Source organism: Pseudopodoces humilis, chromosome 3 (assembly GCF_049639895.1).
Source record: "Pseudopodoces humilis isolate 2021_Gansu_Grassland_sample_001 chromosome 3, ASM4963989v1, whole genome shotgun sequence".
Lineage (NCBI taxonomy): Eukaryota > Metazoa > Chordata > Aves > Passeriformes > Paridae > Pseudopodoces > Pseudopodoces humilis.
Window position 1 is genome coordinate 28,347,900 of NC_142202.1, and position 14,305 is coordinate 28,362,204.

General features: G+C 35.7%; 1 protein-coding gene across 3 annotated transcripts in view; it reads left to right on the forward strand.

Annotated features, from left to right (window-relative positions):
• Window positions 1-14,305, forward strand: part of BABAM2 (BRISC and BRCA1 A complex member 2) — a 167,150-nt gene that overhangs the window by 8,375 nt on the left and 144,470 nt on the right. For all 3 annotated transcript variants that reach the window (XM_088052735.1, XM_014261371.2, XM_005532806.3), the window contains exon 3: window positions 13,109-13,185. In XM_088052735.1, the coding sequence (XP_087908861.1) occupies window positions 13,109-13,185 (77 nt within the window). The remainder of the gene's footprint in view (window positions 1-13,108; window positions 13,186-14,305) is intronic.

Genomic DNA, 14,305 nt, shown 5'->3' on the forward strand with positions numbered 1-14,305 from the left:
TATTGATTTCTGCCTCTCTGCTTGTTATTGAGCTATGTTGCACATAGTTATTTTCCTGAAAAAAACCTCTATGAAGTGGTCAAAAGAATGTACCTATTTCTGGAGTAAATTTCAACATAAAAGTTTATTATCAAGCTGTACTACGATATTTATAACTTTATTACCATGCTTCCTAGGAAGCAATGATGATTTACTTTTTTTCTGTTACCAAGTAGACTGTAATATGCTTCAGTATTTCCCTTTTTTCTGGGCATATCCCTTTTTAAAGTAAATATTAATTTTTATGTGCATAATTTGTGAAATAATGTTGATTTTAGCTGTGAAATGCTATTACAATACTATAGCAGTTATTTAAAACTTTTGCTTGATCTTTTGCTTTTGATTAATTTAAAATGAAAGATTCTACTTTAGTTACTTGAGGAAGGTTCATATCCATCATTCACATTGGTGTCTGTCGGTAATTTTTTTAACATGTGTATGTCTTGTTTATGTATAAATTTTAATGAATCTGACTCCTGAACAAAAGTACTATGAAAAGCTGTTTTTGAAAATAGCTATATTTTATGTAAAATGTGTGCTAGAAAGGATGTGTCAGTTTCTAGAAGTGTGGTCTTATGGGTCCTTTACTTATAATCCTATATTGGATAAGTCATAAACTTTTACCTTTTCACAAAGTAATTTGTTTCATTCCAGTTCCTGATGACAAATCTAGTTCTTCAGTGCAAAGAATCTTACTACTAGAAGTTTGTTATCTTTCAAGTAAAATGTAAAAGGCTGAAGGTCTTATGGGACAGTTTGATAGAGATGTTGCTGTGTAGCAGCACTTGGAACTTGGAACAGCAGTTTTTCTTGATGGTTAAAAAAGACTTGACTGTCTCCAAGGTTGCACTGTCCTACATTTGTTTCTGAATGATGAAGAAAGGCAAAATGTCTGTCTGGTAAAAAGTCAAAGTGCAGAGTATACATTTGGCAATAGTTTTGTAAATATTCTCCATAATGTTTGGCATTCTTTTTACACCAGTTTTAAACAATGTGCTTGAAGTTGTTCAGAATGAAAGAGCATGTGTTTGTCAGTTTCAAGTGCTATGAAGAAATAAATTATTTTAAAAATAAAGGTAGCACTAAATAATTGCAGTAACCTGGGCTCTCATTTAAAAGACTATATACATTTTCCTGAGATTTTTTCAGTTTAAATACTGCACAATATGTGTTTGGTGGTGTTTTTGACAGTAAGTAGCTTCCTCTTGTTTGATCTTGAAGAAGGTAAATGCAATGTCTATCCCTTTATAATTTAAAAAAATGAGAAGGAACTGTTTGATACAACTGTTTCTTTTCTGTGTAAAGAAAGCATCACATGAGGTAGTACGGATAGTGTGCCAAATGCTGTTGGAAAGGTGTACCTTAACAAGGTATTTAAATGTGGTTTTGCTATCCATATCTTGGGAATTCATTGAATGCTTCTTGAAAATGGGGCTTGTGTTAGTGCAGGTCTGTGCCCAGGTCTTACTGTTGTAACAGATGTCTCTCATTTCTTTGCATTCTGCATCACTATAGGAAATAAAGTTCCTAAGACTTTTTTTTTTGCTATAAAGACAGCTAAAATGTAGTAATTGGTATCCAGTCCAATTTATTCACTTCCAAATCCTTGCATTTGTTTAATATGAACTGAACAGATCTCTAGCATGCCATGTGTCTTGGATGCATGTTGCATTTCACCAGAAGCTGAGAACAGCTCACTTTTTGTTTTTTGCTTCTCCTTAGTAGAGAAGAATACTTTCCTGGATAGGTGGTCAGTAAATTCTTCCAGTCTTACACATGTAGTTATTTCTTGTACGCCTGATTCTCTCATATGCATGCATGTATACATGGCATAACATTAAAAAGGTAACGTACAGTTGAGATGAAGCTGAAGCAAAATATTATGAATTTTTATTCTAGCCTTTTTGTTGCAGACATTGTCTGATGAGATTAGGAGCTTTAAAAGCATAGGAGATAATCAGATGTTTTGTCCTGACAGACCAGTATGCAACAGTGTTAAAGATCATTCTCTAGCAGTGATCTAGTACAAAGTAAGAATTAATAATGAAATGTAATAATTAATATATAATTATATATAATAATAATATATAATTATTTTTAGTCTGTTTCTTTATATTCAATCTTAGGCATTTACCTGGCATTGCACTGCCCAGTGTAGACATTCTTTGAAGCAGCTATTCTCTAACTGAAAGTGAGCATGTCAAAAGAATACTTAGAGCTATATGTATAAACTAACATAGTTCAGTTTGCTCTTGATGTTTTTATTGAAGATGCTAAGGTCAGTCCATGAGGTAAAAGTAAGCCTTCTAATTAATCCATAGAAAAGTAGAAGTTAATAAAAGGGAACATGCTTGTTTGTCTTTCCTGAGAGAAGGGAATTTGTGTCTGAGGCAAACCACTCCAGTGTTGGCCACAGGTTCTTTTCTCTGTAATCTGTGGTATATGACTGAAAGAATAAAATTAGACCACTAGCACTGAAAATTTTTATTATTGTACAGTTAAAGAATCCCAGTGATAAAACTGAGTTAATTAGGGGAAATTGCAGAATTTCATTATGGGAAAGAGACAAAAGAAAAGCTGAATATAAAGCCTTCTAAACTTTCATTGCCTAAAAAACCCAACACCAGATTCATGTGCATGACTGAAATGTGTGCATCACTGAAATAATATCTTTAAACCAAAAATATGACATAGTAATGGTTGTTCTGTTTTGGATGGTCAGTTTTTTGTTCATTAGAAAAACCTAATTAGATTGGTCTTGTTTATAGTTAGGGCTACCACTGACCTTTCAAAATGTCTCCCAATTTATTTTATTTCTTTCTTTTCTACTCCTTCCTCTAGAATGTTGGTTTCAGTCAAAAATGAGAATTTTCAAACTAACAGATGACAATTATCTATCCTGTTTTCCAGGCTGCCGTAAGTGTTTATCATAAGCCTTAACTTAAATCCTATGAAAATGATACAGTTTCAGGCCAACTGCAAACAGGCAATGAAGACATTTAGAAGGAATAATTTCTTAGGAGATTTCTAGTGGTGTAGTGTCTTCCATGAACATGACTTTCATTGTTTTAGTTTTAACCTGTTGCTCATAGGCAAAATTCAGTTGTATTAGGTAGAAGGTATTAGAAGGTAGAATTGTATTAGGCAGAAAAGGGGAGAACTTACTGGTGTAGGGGAGGTGCTGGAAGTGGCATAAAGACAGGTCAGGGTATCTGTGGTGGGCTGAGGACTCAGGCTTAAAAAAACTTATGGTAGAGTGGACCCTCTTTTCACTGGGATCTAAAGGTGGCTCATAAATAGTCTTGGCATTGCAGGAGGTCCTACATGGTTTCTGTGCCTGTGAGGCTGATAAGAGATGAGCCTAGCTCCTAGTATGATGCTGGGAGAAAACAGGGAGCTGGATGGTAAGGGCAAGGACAAGCATCTGCCGGGAAGAAGAGGATTTTTTTGACTGTCATCAAGAAAAATGTACATGGAACTCCTTTCTTCAGGGATAGTTTGGTGGGACCATGGGAGAATAATGCTTTATGCTTTATGGTGTAATCTTGAAAATAGTATTAGAACTGCTGAGGTGGCTGTGAACTGTGAGAATTAATGTGAGAATGAGAAGCTAGAGAAAGAAAAGGTGAGCTGAAGGGTTATAGAGCAAGACTTCTGGATAAAATGTAACATGCAGCAATGTCGGGGCTTGCTTTCTGCAAGTGCAGTTCCATGGAGTGGTCTGTTGTACTTTTACCTATGAATTTCCTTTTCCTTTTGATCTTTTTAGACTACTGTATATCTTTATTGTTATAATTAATCTAAAATAATGCTAGAAATAGGAGAACTACTGATATTTTTATTTAGGTGTTATCTTTCCATAGGCTTTGTGTCTGCTGTGTTATTATTGTTAATATTACTGTGTTATATATATAATATTCAGTATATTATATAAATATAAAAACAATATCATTGTTAATATTACAAGACTGCTGTGTCTCCAGTCTTGTAATATTTTATATAAATATACTTAATCTGAAGTTGCCCTTTTGAATAAGTGTGTGACTGCAAACTATGGTTTTATGTTCTAAATGTGGTGATCTTTGCTTGACCTAACTTTCATATCCAAAGAACTGAATTCATTGCTGTATTAACATAAATTTCTCCTGAGAATCTATAAATTAGGAAATGAATTAATATAGACATATGTGACCAAGAAGATCTAAAACTCTGCAAATAGAAGAAAACTTTGAAGGGGAAATGCAAAAGACATGCGATCACTCCTAATATCCATAGAGTCATAGAATGGTTTGGGTTGGAAGTGGCCTTAAAGATCATGTAGTACCATCCCCCACATCCTGGGCAGGGGTGGGACCCATTTATTGTTTATTTAGTTTGTTAAAGGGGGAGAATATATAAACGTGGACTATGATTTTAGTCCTTGAGGTATTTCCCTGCTACCAGTTCACTGCATTTTCCAATAAAATGAAATAAATTACTTTAAAAATGGATTGAGAGTCTTTATGGCTACTACAGCCAATATTGTGAGCAATGCTACATGGCTTATTAAAGCTGATGTTTATGATAGCTCAGCTTTTGTGGTTTTCTGTATGAGTATGCTTTCTCTGTGAACACTGAAAAGATATGAAACTCCAGGTGGTTGACTATAATTTCATTCTTGATGATGAATGGTTCTCTTTTAGAGTAATATAAAAGTAAAAATATTCCCTGTCTGATTCTATTTTTCTTTCTCCAGAAATGGAGTTCACTTTAGTGAACAGTAGAAATAAAACATGTGACACATTATTAGATTGTAACTCATTGCAAAGTAATAGATAATTGAATGGCAGCTGTGAAAATCTGAAACATGGTTTGAATCTGTCAGGAGGGGAGGGAGATGAAGTAAATCCAAAGGATGCATCTGCACTCCCTCATACTCTTCACTAAAAATTTGCTTATGAGTTCCAGGAATTTGGAGTACAGCTGGTCTTACAGTATAATGAAGGAATGCCTTTTCCTTGTGTGAACACATGACAGTTTATGATACTGTGAATGCACTAGTTTATTTACCTAAACATACTATACTAGAGTATATATTATTAGTGTTGTCCCATCATGATTGTCTTTATTTCTGTTCAATTTTTGATCATTCCCTCATTAAAATTCCCATTTTCTGCTTCTATTTCATTCTTCTGAGGCATGTGTGTGCAATGTGTAGTCTTTAAAAAGAATTACATGCAATTACCAGAGTATAAAAGATCTTGCTTACAAAGGAAATCAGTTTGATTATCAACATTTCTAAAGCATGTTTGTAAAATATGTTTTGTTGAAAACTTTGTCAATGCTTAATTATTTTTCTTAATTAGTATCATCGTTAGCTCCCTGAGACCCAGTAATAATGATTTTGCACCCTAAACTACAGAGATTTTATGAATGGAAAGTTTTGAGATTGTTTCAGAGCTTTTCTTTCAAGTTCACCTACAAGTACAGTAGATGTGGTACTTGAAGTTTCTTTTTTGTGGTAGCACCTTCCAACCTGTCCTGCTGCAGTGACTGGAAAAGAGCTGTTCTAAACCTAGCTTTACTAGGCTAAATAAAGAGGGAGTTTGGTGCTAAAAAAAAAACAGAGTCATGTGAAGTTTGTGTGTGTTTCAATTTTATGTAGAAGTTCTCTTAGATGATTTCAATATTTATATATAGGTGTGCTTCCTCTGTTTCCCTCAGAGAGGTTGGGCTGGACATCTCCCTCCAGCAGAGGCAACTGTGTTTTGGTGACTGCAGAACTCCTGCCACAAGACGCAGGCAGCTCTGAATTAGATTTGTAGTTCTAGAATCCCAGAGCTCTCACCACCTGCAACATCTGCTTTGGCAAACCCTCACTCATTTAAAAAAAATAAAAAAAAATCTACATTTTCTGTTAATATTCAAATGCTGTATTAATTTTACTAAGACAGGCATAAGATACTTTTGTATGGTGTTTCTAGTGAAAGCAGGTTGCTCGCAGCTGAATTGATTTTAAATAGTTATTTGAACTTTACGTTTAAAAAATGCAAATCTGCCTACCAGTGCAGAAGGGAACTGAGGGGTTGTTTTTCTAGTATATATGTTCTGCCTCACATCTCATGGCTTTCTAAAAATTCCAGTTAGTGTGATGAACTTCTTACAAAAAAACATAAACATATGTATAGGAAGATCAGCATTTACAATAGACAAAGGTTATATTGAGGATATAGTTGACATATCTGGAAACACTTTAGAATTTCCCAGATGAAAACTGTGGCTTGAAATGGCTGTTGCAGTTATGGAATATCACCTATACTATCAGGATTCAAAAACAACTTTATTGCAATGCCAGAAGTAGTCTTTGTCTATAGTTTAATTTTATACTAAGTTTGAAGAGACCAGTTGGGGTACAAATGAGTTTTCTGAAAACAGTGGGTTTAACTACTGGGACGTTTTTTGAATAATTTTAAGTTGACTTTTGGATTTTAGTATTTTAATTAAGAGATGCATTTATGTAGTGATTAAATGTAAATGTGTTTTAATTTCCCAAAAGCAATGGTGTGTGTCTTTTAAGAGCAAGTCCCTCTCTCTCTCTCTCTCTATTACATGTAATACGTATGTCTATATAAAGAAGGGAAACTGAAGGTGGAAGTTGGTTGACTAGACCATCTCTCCAATTTCAAATTTTGCCTGACTGACAGAATTTTGGATGGATCAGTTTGTTTTCAGGAGCAGCTGCTCAATACTCTAAATACCATGTAGGAGCTTGTAAAGCTTTGTGCAATGCTGCAGGGAGCTACCACCTGATCCAGGGTTTTATCATTAGTGTCAATGCTCTAAAATGTGATTTTCACCATTTTTCTGTTTCCTGATCTTGCAAAAAACCTGCTGGTCTTCCTTTTATTCACCTCCGCCTTCCACACACTTTAATTATTCTTAATGCCTGTGTACATGGCATACCCATCTGTTGTGAGTTCTGCAATTAATTCTTAATTAAATGGGATTAAATACTGTGTCATCAAGGTACACTGGAGCAGATTTACATCTGCAAAAACTGGAGGAAATAAAAATCTGAAGGCATTGACAAAGGCTATTCTACTGGATTTGAACATTGAAGTGCTTTTCTTAGCAAATGCCACATAAGAGTTTCGGGTGGAATTTTGAGTTTGTTGCCTCTTAAAGGTAACAAACAATCAACCTGTCTTTGCCTCTGAACTGTATTTGGCTCTTGCTGGCAAAACCTTCAGCTTCTGGAACTCTGATTGAACTTTGTCTTGTCACTCCTAAAATAATATTCATTCTTAGCCTCTTGTGTTATGAAAGTCACTTGATCTCCTTTTCCTGTAACAGTATCTTTATAAGACATATATTGTAACAGTTGGAAGCATGAGCTAGATATGGTGGGAGGGGTTGGGAATATAGCCTGTGGTCAGAACTGACTTTGTGGTGTTGCCTATTATTTCTGTGTATGTGTTGGTTTTTAGCTGTGTTCTCCATTGAGGTGTCTCTAATGCAGTGTGAAGCTTTCTTGGCTTTTATGCAAGAACAAAAAACAGCTGTCTGTTGTAGAGGAAGCCCAGTCCTCTGACAGGTCTCCTCCCTGGGGATCTACTCCCTAAGATAAGACAAAACTGCCTAGTCATGGTGACTAAGCTGTGGACCCCTTCCTGCTTCAGGACCCTATGTTATCTCCCTGTTAACTATTGGTCATCTTATCCCTGTCTCAGACCATTGGTCCTTTTCCCAATTCTCCCTTTCCCTATAAAACCCCCAACTTTTGCCCAGTTCAGTGGTAGATAATCACTGCCCCCCTTCGCTGAAGCCTGCATTAAAGAACTCCTGTGGAACACCACAAGAGTCTTCCATCTCTTGTCTATGTGTGGCTAGGGTAACCCCTGAATGGAACTTCTGAATGGAGCTGGCTGGGCTGATCACAAGAGCAGAAATCACTTCTAAAAGAGCTGATCACTTGAAGCCTCAGGCCATGCTCCTAAGGCTTATCCCTGGCTGGAAACTGCCTGGAACTCCCCGGACAGCAGCTCCTTCTCAAGACGTCTATCCAGGATTGTTGCTGGCAGAGCTGGGGGGTCAGAGAGATCCCCAGACCCAGCCACAAAAGTCTGTTTTCCAAGGAAGTACTTATCCTCAAGAACAGTGAGTGTAGCACCCTAAGCATCATGAGATTAAAGAAGCTTTTGCATCTCTGACTATTCAGGTTAGGCAGTAGCAGTATGAAGTTCCTGAAATTATAGAGGCTAAATTTCTTTTTCTAATTTGACTTTGCTGTTGTACAGTAAAATTCACTGACAATTTGCCTTCTCCTAGTGAAGGCAGCAAAGCTTCTGTGTGATCCATGAAGGAAGAATGACTAAATGCATTGCATACTTTTTAATCAGTAAATATGATAGTCGTCAGATAATGACGTGACTATTTAGGCTTACACCTATACCACAAAAAAAAAAAAAAAAAGTTATGAAAAGGAGATTACTCATTTTCCTGTAGAGCTGTTGGACCTCTGTTGGCAATTCTGAATGTTTGCTATGGTTTTTTATGGTTCTAAGCAGGAGGTTTTAGGAGTGGCATGAAAAACAAGCCTCTGACTGGAATTTTGGGATATAAAGTGGTGGGTTTAGGTTTTTGTAGGTTTTTAAAAAGTCTTTGGATAGAATAACCATCCATCTCTTAACTTTCTTGATTAAGGTGATAAACACTTGTGCTTTTGTTCCACTGCGATCCCTTCAGTTGTCACAGAACATAATTTTGGATAAGATCTTACCAGAGCCCAAATAATTTAAAGCTGCTTCTCTTAGGAATGCTTTCAAGTGATAGTTTTAGAAAACTAGTTGATGGGAAGATGGTGTTGAAATCTTGGGTTATCAGAATCTTCCATATCATTGTGGCTTCAATCCTGTAAAATATCAAAATAGGGATTTTTTTTTTTAGCTTAAACAAAACAGAAGTGTCGAGTCAACAAAATAATCACAAATACACTGGTATAAGAGGAAACCTTGCTGTTAAACTCAAGTAGAACTGCATTCTTAAAGGCTTTTAGGATACTCTTGGAAAAAGGATCAATTTTGCAGAAAAATACATTGTGCTATACCTATTGTTCTAGGCCTTATTCCAAGCAGCAGAACTGAGTGACTTTCCTGGTTTGTATTGTTACTATAATTGTTATTGTTTTATTTGGATAATATTTTCTGTTTCCTTTTATGTGACTTTGAATAAGAATGGGCTTAGTTTATGTGTGTTGTATTAACTGTGAAAGAAACCTTTTCCCAGTAGTCACACACAATCTGTAAGGTGCATCAAACACTCAACAAAGGAATGTTCTACTTGGAATAATTACTTCATAAGGATGTAATGTATCTCAGTTTGAGTTTAATCTGCTGTATCTGCTCAAGGTACTTAGCTAAAAATTTGCTGTAAAAGGGAACATTCTATATTCAGCTGTGGTTGCTGTATACTCAGTTCCACCTACTAATTTCCAACCATAAGTCTCAGCACAGCCTCTTTGAATAGGGCAATATGATTTTAAGCAAAACACTTAGTGATATCCTTGGTCCTGGAAACTTTTCAAGATGGTGATTCTTTGATATTTTGGTAAGTAAAGCAGTGTGGGAAATCTTGTGGTATTAGCATTAATCATCTTTTGAAGACTAAGACATATCACTGGTCTGAGCATCAGAGCATTAATTCCTGCTTCAGTGGCTTTCTTAATTTCTTAAAATACTGATTACTTAGATTAATAAATGCAAACCAGTGTAATATTTTTCCATTAATAAAGAAGGAGATAGCACACCCATATATCATGAGATAGAGTCAGTTTATGATACTAATTTTCAACACCAGCTATTATTCTATGTGCTAATTCCCTGTAAAGAAGGGACAACAAGTAATCTTTAAAAAACTTTGTTACAAGTAAGTCCTCTTCAAGTGTTACAATTGTGTGGACCACAATAAGGAAAAGGATCACATTTCCAAAAAACAAAAGCCTTACATTTTGGAGAAGACAGAGGTCATGTTTCAGAGTCAATTATATATATACAGTTTTAAGAGGTTCTGTGTGAAGGAAATTCAAGCAGGAGATAATGTTGATAGCCAGGCCATTACTGGGTACCTTCTGTTGAAATAAGGTCACGCATAGACTCCTACATGTACCAAAGTTTTGGTTTGCCTCAGGAGTTTTGTTCTTTTGCTAAAGAGCAGAAGAGCATCTTTTTTATTCTAAAGAGAAACTGCCTCCTTTCAAATGTGTGCATCTATTTCTGCTTGGTTGCTCAGCCTATTGCAGTTATTGAAGTCTCTTGTGCAGCCCAGCCAGAGCAATTTGGGGGGAAAAAAGGTAATACTGTCACTTTCTGTAATTTCTAGACCAATAAAATAAAAAATATCTCTAGTGCAGTATAATAATATAGGAAAAGTACTTAGTATTGCTTTTAGGGACATTCACCATTAAATAGGGCTTTTATTTTAATGTTAAAAATATACTTTCCCTAAGTATTTCCAAATGGCCCGTTGTGCTAAAAGAAAAGATCGTAGGGTATTTGCAAGATCAGAAATTTTTGTGTCTATTGAAAAGCTAACAGCAGTATAATTTTGATGGTATTTCGGAAATATCTCAGACTGTGACCTGTGATACTTTGAAAGAAATTTTCATTAAATATTAAGTGATGTTGCAGGGGTTTTATATTGCTTTTTTTTTTTGTATGCTTCCTATAATTTGCCTTCTACTTGTTGTAAGCCAGAGAAATTATTCAGAAGTAGCTAGTAATGTCCGTATAACTGTTAAATTCATCCACAGCCATTAAAACACCCTAACAGTGGGCACTCCCATTGTGCTGTTCTCACCCATGGAAAAAAGTGCAATTTGGAAAATAATTATATTCTCTTGTTTCTGTTGCACTAGGGGTCCAATCTTTTGTATTCTTAAAGTGATTTTACTCCCGGTGAAACTGGTGATGCTCCCTATTCTTAAGTTACAGTTTCTTAACCTTAAGAAAGGTTAGCCTTAACCTTTCTTAAGCTCTTAATATAAGATTTTCTTAGATAAGCCCTACCTAGATGAAATTTAAAAATAAGTAGTACAACCATTAAATCAAAGCATATTTCAACTTTGCTCCTATTCTCTGACATGCTTTATTCGCTTTCACATTTGCATCATCAGCAGGTTTCACAAAGCATTATTTTTTTTCCGTCATCAATCTTTCAATAAAACATGAAGTATTATCGCAGCAGAAGAAAACCAAGTCAGGGCATTCATCCTGGATGAAGCAAGATGTGAACTAATCTTTTTTTGAAACTTGCTTTCCATTCAAGTCTGCACCTACCTGATAGTAGATAATTTATAGCTAAATTTTGTCTTTCTAGATTTCTTCTCATGGTGCTCTGACCAGATGTTGCAAAAAGCTTTCTAAGGCAAAGATAGGACATGTATTTCTTCCTTTTGAAATTTCTAATTTCTGTAGTGATTGAAAAAATATGGTGTATTCTTGATCAATCAGTGTAGGCTGTTAACTGCATGTGGATCTTAATTGTATGTGTCTTAGATTCTAGCTGCACACAAGTAGTTTGCTTATGTTTTCTAGTATTTTTGTGGAAAATTTTAGCTAATTAATCTGTAGGTTTACGGTTGATTCTTTTTGAGGAAGATGCATGCAGGTACAAATTTGACTGTAGTAAATGTAGCTCACTGAATATAAATAGTCTGAAGTTAGTGTATATGGTTTTCATAACTTGCAAGTGGAAAGAGGAAAAGAGACTGTAGAGTCAGCACCAGGGAGAAATGGCTCTCTGAACTGTTTTGAATATGTGAGTGAGAATTAAGATTGTTCCATTTGCCCTGATGCCTCTCCTGCAGTGTGACAGAGCTGCAGGAGTTAGGATGTTGCTATTGACAAGGTAGGATCAGAATTTTTGACAGTTTTCTGGCCTACCTATCTTGCTGCTTTTGGCTGTGTTATAGCCCAGTAAATGTGGGTTTTGTTTCAATATTTTGTCAGTGTCATGTGTTGTAGCTCTACCAGTGATATGATATTTAAGTTTAGGCAAGTTATTTTACCTTTGTCTGCCTTACCATTCAGTATTTTTCCTGGAGTTGAGCAGTATGATTTTGATTTTTGGCTTGCAGCAATTGTGCTGGGCCTATGAACAATTCTCAATAATATTAGACTGGTGAGAAGATTCAGGGCTATCAGGATCCCTAGAAACATAAAGCAATTAACTTCTAAGGACTTCCAGTATTTTTGCTCCTGGGACTCGTCATATACCCAGCAGCCCATAGCAGAGACCATTCCTGCCAGTGAAATAATATGTGTCCCTATTTCTTCTTTTGTGGCTGAGATCTTGAGATTTTTTATTTGTGAAATTTTGTCTGTGTCTTAAAAGCTATGAAGGAGTTGATCATGTCTGGCCTAGGCATTAAACAGTTTTCCAGTGACTTTTCTGTTCATGAAATGGTTACTTGCAACCATGAGGCCTGGCTGCTGTTCCTGTGCTCCAGATAAACAGGAGAGTCACATACCAAAAACATACATGCTTAGTTGTTATATCCTCTGATAGCTGATTCTGAAACTTGCTCTCTTGAACCCTACTGAGAGACTTTTCCACAAGGGAAAATGTTAATGTTATAATAGGTAAAAAATTAGTAACTGTTGGTGGCTTAAAATGAAGATTGATTCCAGTTATATGGTGGCAGTGATAAGAGAGTAGGTAACCATGCTACTGTGACATACAGAGTTGTGACTTGCAAAATTGTATACAAAGCAGAGAACTTGATGGCTTTCACTGACTGATCGCATTCTGATAACACATTCAAACTAGAGCATTTTGCATGTATGTTTTCTTTATAAAATGGGAGAGAGTTGGCAGAAACCATTTATGCTATTGTGAGAACTGCTGCTCAAAAGAGAATGGACCTCCTGCATCTTTCCCACTTTTTCTTCTTTGTCAGAATCATATGGATGAGTATTTCTAGTAGTCACAATATCTTTACTATTAGTCATTTGTATCCTGTAGAATAATGTTACTGTTTGCTACCATCTGTAACTGCTTAGCATGTTCTTTCTATTCTTGTCTTCATTTTTAGCTGCACATCATTGACCCCAGGACCCAGCTGCGATCGTTTTAAGCTACATATCCCTTATGCGGGAGAAACACTCAAATGTAAGTTCAAAAATCTTGCAGCTGCATCTTTGCTTTTCTTTCAGTGTTCTGTGTCTCGCTAATTTTCCAGTGTGTCTGACTTCATGAGTTTTGAGATACATGTGTTTGTTGTTTTCTCTTAAGCTTCAGTTCCAAGAACACACAACTGTCAAGAATATGTAATATTTAAGATAGGTTTAAAGGCTTCTGTGAGACTACAGTTTTGAAAAATGAGTACTAAAAGCCGAAAGTCACAACCTATACAGCTTACCCCCCAGGTATTTCTAATAAAATGTTATGTCTAAGACAATCTTATGACTGTTTTTAAATTCATTTATAAGATATGTATGTTTTGTGTTGTTTCTTTCTGTCTCTTTTAGGAGTAATTCTTTATTAAGCTCCAATATAAGATGCTATAAGCTCCAGTAAGATGTTATTCTGCTATTTTATTAGGTATCTTTAAACAATTGACCAGATTAGAGAAATGTGAGTTTGATTTTTCTGATTTAGTGGTATCGCTAAATCATCTTTATGCTTAGAGAACCTGTAGACAGCTAGTTCATTGCCCACTCTTAGTGTGTGTTCTGTTTGTCTTAGTTTGTGTGTTGTTTCAAAGGTTTAAAATAAAATTTGCTTTTGTATATTTTTAGAAGGTAACATTTTCTAAACACTTGAACTGCTGAAAAATAGTTGTGTTGTTTTTATCTCTAACAACTGAAAAATGAAAGAGGTTGAAGAATTTCAAATACAGTAAAATTCAAAGCTTGGAATTTATAGTTTTTGGGCAAGTCTAGTAAAGCCATGCCTAAAGTACTATATCCAGTTCTGGTCTGTCTGTTACCAGAGCAACATGGAGATATTGCCAGGAGTACAGCAAAAGACTACAAAGATGACCAAGAACTGGAGGATTCGTTGTATGGGGAAAGGCCAAAATAGCTGGGGCTTCTTAAGAAAAGAAGGCTCAGGGCAAATCTTACCAATGTTTATGAATACCTGATGGGGATAAATGAGGAAGCCTGGCTCTTCTCAGTGGCAGTCACCAAAGGGAAACAGTCACAAATTGAAATGTAGAAAATTCCATTCGAACACAGTAACAATTATTTTGCAAGGGTGGTCAAAAAGTGGAACAGATTGTGCTCAG